The sequence below is a fragment of the Haliaeetus leucocephalus genome, unplaced genomic scaffold (genome assembly GCF_000737465.1).
Source record: "Haliaeetus leucocephalus isolate CR32 unplaced genomic scaffold, Haliaeetus_leucocephalus-4.0 Scaffold110, whole genome shotgun sequence".
Lineage (NCBI taxonomy): Eukaryota > Metazoa > Chordata > Aves > Accipitriformes > Accipitridae > Haliaeetus > Haliaeetus leucocephalus.
This window is the reverse complement of record NW_010972546.1, coordinates 743,474-749,473: the sequence shown is the minus strand read 5'-3', so window position 1 is coordinate 749,473 and position 6,000 is coordinate 743,474. Positions and strand designations below refer to the sequence as shown.

Genomic DNA, 6,000 nt, shown 5'->3' with positions numbered 1-6,000 from the left:
GGACTCGCCTTTTCGTGTTACTTTCGCACAAACCCCGCTTGAACGCCTACCAAATTTCTGCCGTGTCTGAGGAAACACCAATGACTTAGCAAAGACGTAATATGATTTATTTTGGGTGTCACCGCGATTGATTCCTGCGCTGACCCCTTTTCATTCATAAGCCTCCCCACCCCCGTCTGCCTCACCCTCCCTGATATATGAGTTTTGTATTTAAAATTACATCTTGCGAGAAAGCTTTCGTAAAGGGGATCCGCGAGCCGGGACAGAGCAGCACGAGTTGCCGTGGAAGGAGAACACAGATTTTTACGGCCGGGTGGGGGGGGTCTGGTTTGTACTGCTAAAAAAGAGGAGAGGAAAAAAGAAAGGCCTCTTTTAGGCTAATCTCTTACCCCTCTTTCTTCTATAACATTTATTTGTTGATTAAAATACCGGCCCTCCCAGGGTGGATTTTTTGCACTTACACAAAATCCTCCCTTCCCACGTTTGGTTGGGTTTTTTTTTTTTCTGTAGTCCGGGACGTTTAAAACACCAATAATTGCGAGGTGGCACGTCTGTATTTTCTGCTGCAAGAGATGAAAGAAGGAGGAGTGGGCTGAAGGCACGAAGCAGCGCTCGTCTTGCCAGGCCGGGCTGTGGGAGAAGGGAGGACCTCCGCCGGGAACTGCGCGGCCCCGCCGCCCCCAACGCGGGCCGCGGAATGTGCGGGGGCTCCGCGGAGCGGCCGCGGCCCCCGGCGCGGCCCCAGTGCCTCTCCGAGCTCTGCCTTTGTGTTGCTTTCCATCCCTTTATCCGGCGATTTCCTTACAGGAGGGATTTTCAGTTGCAAAAATAGAACGGCAAATGTTAAAATTAGAAACAAATGTCCTGCTTTGATTTAGTAAAAAATAACCAAAATAAATAAAAGCCAAGCTCAAGGAAAATGCAAACAGAATTGGATACAGCAAATATTTCTGACTCCCGAAGCCTCTTGAAATGTTAGTTGGGAGCAATTCCTTTTGTCTCCTCTCTCAAGGCACACGAGGAGATTATTAGGACATCATTACTGCGAAGAAAGAAAGAGGAAGGCGAACGATTTACGCAAAAAAATAACACATTTCCGAACAAAATATGTAGCAAGACACATTTCTTGGTTTTATAAAGACATTTATTTACTCTATGAAAATAATGTACAATAAATAATTTGCCATTTACTATTAAAGGATTTGAATAAATAGTCTACATCTAAAACTTAAAAAGAGGAAGGAAAATTCCTCTGTTTTTTTTTAATTAATTATTTTATTAAGAAATCTAAAAGTCTCGTTCTGATTCCTGAGAAAGTAAATCCTGAAGGATTTACAAATGTTTTCTCTTGGGGGCTAACATCTCTGATGTGCGTGAGAACTATCGGGTGCTTTCTTTAAAATAAATAAGGAAAAAATAAAACTATAATTAAATACCTGCATTTAGCAAAAATCGGGCTGTTCTTTCCCGTGAGCCTTCTAGAATAAATATTGGGAGGGTGATTCGGGTCCCATAGTGTGAGGAGCTTTAAAAGAAAGTGTCTGGGGAGCGGGACGGGGTGATTGAATGAGAGATGGCTTGGGTTTGGTTTTGGGGGTGCCCCCCCGCCCCGTACGGGAGACTGGGGGGAGCTGGCAGGGGCTCGGGATGGGGCTGGTGCGCCTGGAAGGGGCCGAAACGGCGAGGCGGGCGGGGGTCGCTATTGGAAATTTAAATGTTGCAAATCTATAGTACAAAGTGCGCTCGTAAAAAAGTCCAGGTCTTCCTCGGAGAAGTGGACGGGGCTCTCCAGGGAGCCTTGGAGACTGGGGGAAAGCCCCTCCGAGAGCTGCAGGCAGGACTCTGCCGAGAAGATGCTCAGCTCTGGCAACAAAGGCGAGTCCTGGCTCTCGGGGTAGGCACGGTCCGAGGGGCCGGCGGCGGCGCCGGGCTCCCCCGCGGCCGCCCGCTCCGCCCCGGCCGCCGCGAACCGCGGGCTCCCGGGCTCCTCGTTCCCCGGCTTTTCGCTTTGGTAGGGCCCGCTGGGCTCCGGAGCCGGCCCGAAAGCTGGGCTCTCCTCAACCTCCTCCGCGGGGTCGCTGCCCTCGTCCAGGTTGGGGTAGGCGAGATCCCCGTCGGGGGGTTCTTTGTACTGGGTTTGCCTCTTGTGCTTCATCCGGCGGTTCTGGAACCAGACCTTGACTTGCCGCTCGGTGAGGTCGAGCAGAGCCGCGATCTCCACCCGCCGGGGCCTGCAGAGGTATTTGTTGAAGTGAAATTCCTTCTCCAGCTCCAGCAGCTGCGTGTTGGTGTACGCGGTCCGGAGCCTCCTGGAGCCGCTGGTGTCTGCCAGCCCCTGGATGTCTTAAACACATAGAAAACCGCACATTGCAAAGAGAGGGAGCGGGGGCAAGCGGAGTGTCTGGACCCGTCCCCTCCCTGTTGCGGGCAGGGCAGAGCCGTGCCCCGCACTAACGAGGATGGGGGGGAGAGGGGGGAAGCCGCTACGGGAGAAAATAAATGTTTAATTAAACTCTTTCCACTGTGGAAAAGGGTTGGAAATCACTCTCCGGTCCCCTTGCCCCAAGGAGGAGAAAGGATTTTGCTCCCTGGCCTCTCCCTTTAGAGACCTTCCTTCTCTGCCGCCTTCGCGGGTAAGGGGAATTTCGACCCATTCCTTCTTTTTTTTTTTTTTCCTTCCTTTTGCCAGTAGTTCGGGGACGGACTCTGCGAGGCTTTGATTTCATTATTCCTGTATTATCTGGCCAATGAGCTCCTGTGTCCGCCCTTCTCCTGCCCGAGCATTTACCTGAACGGTGCCATTAAAATAACTGAAACAGTGAATTGTGCCTTAAACATTTTATCCCGGGGGAAGGAGGGTCCCCGACCAGGGCTGCTGAGCTCCCCGGCCAAGGGGCGCCTCGGAGAGAGGCTATTGCTTTATTGGGGGGCTGGGGGAGGATTTGGGGGTGAATTTATTTTATTTTGCATTGGGAAGCTGGCTCTCCCCACCGTGTTGGACACTGAGAATCCTGCTCTCGCTCTTTCCGTCTCCCCATCCTGCTGGTAGCAGCCTCCGCGTTACCCACCCGTCTTCCCCCCCCCCCCCCTCCGCTCTTCTCTCGGCTTTTTTTTTTGTTTTGGTTGTTTGGTTAGGTTTGGGTTTTTTCCCTTCTGTAGGCTGTAAAAAAAAATAGGGCTGGGAGAGAAAGTCAAGCAAATGGAGCTGTGGCTCAGCTGCCAGGTCCCCCCGCTGGAGCTAATAAAGAGCCCGGCTCCCCCGGACCCTTCTCCCTCTTCGCTTTTGCAGAAGTTACAGCAATTTGCTCTTTTATTTGCGGGGGGAGGAGGCAGGAGAAACACACACACGCGCACACCCCCGGGCTGTGTACATTGCTGCGGTGTATTTTATTGCGTGACACAGTTTCGGGGGAGGTGCGGGGCAAAGTCTGCTTGGGGAAAGGGGGGGCTGGGGTAGGGCTGCTCCGGGGCGGGGGTGGGGGGATTGTTTATTATTCGGATCCTCTCCGATTTCAGCAAACACCCCCTCACCCCTTCATGATACGAACCTGCAGGAGATCCTGCGGCAGGGACCGGCACCGAGGAAGATGATGGGGGGGAAGAAGAGGATGAAGAGGATGGAGCCTGGGTAGCTTTCTTGGACGATTTCTTCTCCTTCATCCAGGGGAATTCCGCTGCCAAGGGGCCGGGCTGTGCCGGAGGCTGGGGCTGGAGCTGGAGCAGGCCATGAGATGCTCTTTTTTGGCTCCTCGGTCTCGCCTGGCTGCTGGAACAAGGATTCAGGCTGAGGACGGTTTGCTCAAAAGGAGGAGGAATTAATGTCGAGTCCTTGATTGATGAAGTTTGAAATGTCTCCAGGACAGCGGGAAGAGACGTCAGGCACTCTGCGAGCGAAGGCTGGCTATTTATAAACCCGATCTCCCTCTCAAATTCAAAATTCATGGCTTTTCCAGGGCCCAGGGTTTAAAAAGCGGGAGGGGGGGAGAGGGAGGAGGAGGGGGAGAGGGAAAAAAATCTGAGGGCCTCAGTTTTTATGGCAGTGATGATGATGGTTCTCGGGCTTTTTATAATTGTTATATTGCTGATAATACAGGCGTATGGGGACCTTGCTCTATTAAACTCGAGACTGGGGCGAAATTGCAGCCAATTCCTGGTCACGTGGCCAGCCCTGGCCAATGGCAGGCGGGGCCTGGTGGCAAACAGAAAGCATTATTTTTTTTAATTAATAAAAAAAAAAAAAAAAAAAAAAAGAGGCGAGAGAAGATCCCCAGAAAAACCTCTCCCCCCTCCGCCCACCGCCATCCCACCTCGGCCGGCCGGTTCTGCCGTGGCTGGGGGGGCTGCAGGCAGGGAGCCCCTGCCTGCGCTGCCTGGTGCTGCCTGGTGCTGCCTGTCCTGCCTGTACCGGGAGGCTCCAGACTCCCTTGCTGAGCTCCCGAGAGTTTGTACCTCCGACGGGGGTAGGTAACCAGGCGTGGGAAAAGGAGCTTTGCCCCCCTCCCCGCCCCGAGGTGCCCGCTTGCAGCAGGGGAAATGCAGCCTAAACCGCAGGCGAGCTGGGATCTGGGGTTTGGCAACCGAGGCCAGGGCTGCCTGGGTGTATTTGTGTATCATATATATGTTGCAGAACTTGGAAAGTTCAAGCCAGCAGGATGGTTTGGTCCGGAGGTTTGTGTCTGAGTCTGGATATGAGCACTTAGGAAATCAAGTGAGCTTTCAAGTCAAGTACAGTTAGACCGGCCTAATTTACCTGGTTAAATTACTTTTAAAGGAAGAGCGTAATCCTTCTGCTTCTAAAGCCAGACTTAATGGACCCTTTGCACTTTCCTTAAAGGCCAAACATGTTTTAAGGTCACGGATATCTTTGAAATCACATCTTTTTTCCTTCCCATCTTTTTCCCCCTTTTCCCCCCACTGCCAATAAACAGCACCACTTCCAGAGTTTACAAAATAAATAAATAAAATGAAAAGTCATTTCCCAGGAAGATTTGTTTTTTTCCTTTTAAAGGGCCCGGGTCCACACAAACCGAAAAGAAGAGAGAAACGATCAATCTTTTTCTCGAAAGACTTTTGACAGCTCGGCCTAACTCACTCAGCAAAGAAATTCAGCTTTTGCTAAGGAGTTACTTAAATCAGGAAAGATTTAAAAGGTTTAAACCAAGGGCCTGAATTCAGGAAGTCTCAAAAGTAAAAATTTCGGAGGAAAAAAAAAATAAGCTGCCCGCTGCAGAATGGAAATGTGGCTGGTTTGTAGTTTGTTTGTTCAAGCTCCATTTCTCCCATTTTGCAGCAGAGAGGGACTGGCAGGCTGCATTCACGCAGGGAGAAGCCTAGAAACTTTTGTCAGTTCAAGCATCTGTGTGGGTGGTAAGGGTTTCTGAGAAACACATAATAAATCTAAAGCTGAAGCTGAGGCTGAAGCACATTTTAGCAAAGGGGTGAAGAAAATAAAAAAGCATTTACAAAATGCAGCTCGACTGAAGGGAGAATTTCCCTAAATATTTCATATCTCTGAATGCACTTATTGTGATCAGCATAGACCTACTCAATCTCGGCAGATCAGCACTGATGTAAAATTAATAGTTAAGTTTCTGATATTTTCTTGCTTGTTTGGATTAAGGTGGCATTTTGGGGGTCTCAGGCTTTGTCATGACGCTGCCAGTTTCTCCTTTTTGAGGGACAGTGTGGTTCACTGGGGAGCTGGGATGCAGAGAAAGAGTTTGGGATGTGAAAGGAAACTTCGCAGCCACTCCCAACTGTTCTCACTGCTTTTGCTAACACTAAAGTTGCAAGGAAAAAAAAAAAAAAAAGAAAAAAGAACCTTTTGGGGAAAGAGGGATTTTTCCCACGCACCGGGCAGAGGCACAACGAAAAAAAATCTCCCTACTCAAGGGGAAAGGCATCACCTTATATGAATAAATTCACAGAGTTAGTGAATGATAGAGAAATGCAATAATTGTAAGACAAACCCAGGCCTGCTGCTTTAATGTAGTGGTGCAA

General features: G+C 50.3%; 1 protein-coding gene across 1 annotated transcript; it reads right to left on the bottom strand.

The window, feature by feature from the left end:
* Positions 1-1,699: 1,699 nt before the first annotated feature.
* HOXB2 (homeobox B2) lies at positions 1,700-4,055 on the bottom strand. The gene is made up of 2 exons (XM_010585507.1): positions 3,549-4,055; positions 1,700-2,343 (listed from the first exon to the last, which is right to left on the bottom strand). Exons 1-2 carry the CDS (start codon positions 3,940-3,942, stop codon positions 1,700-1,702), a joined length of 1,038 nt encoding a protein of 345 aa, XP_010583809.1. The 5' UTR covers positions 3,943-4,055.
* Between the last annotated feature and the right edge of the window lie 1,945 nt (positions 4,056-6,000).

Bases quoted from the DNA above. Each gene is read 5' to 3' on its own strand.
- HOXB2 (XM_010585507.1), bottom strand. From the start codon at position 3,942: ATGAATTTTGAATTTGAGAGGGAGATCGGGTTTATAAATAGCCAGCCT. The intron at 2,344-3,548 runs GTTCGTATCATG...TATGTGTTTAAG, and splicing joins TGCCGCAGGATCTCCTGCAG to ACATCCAGGGGCTGGCAGAC.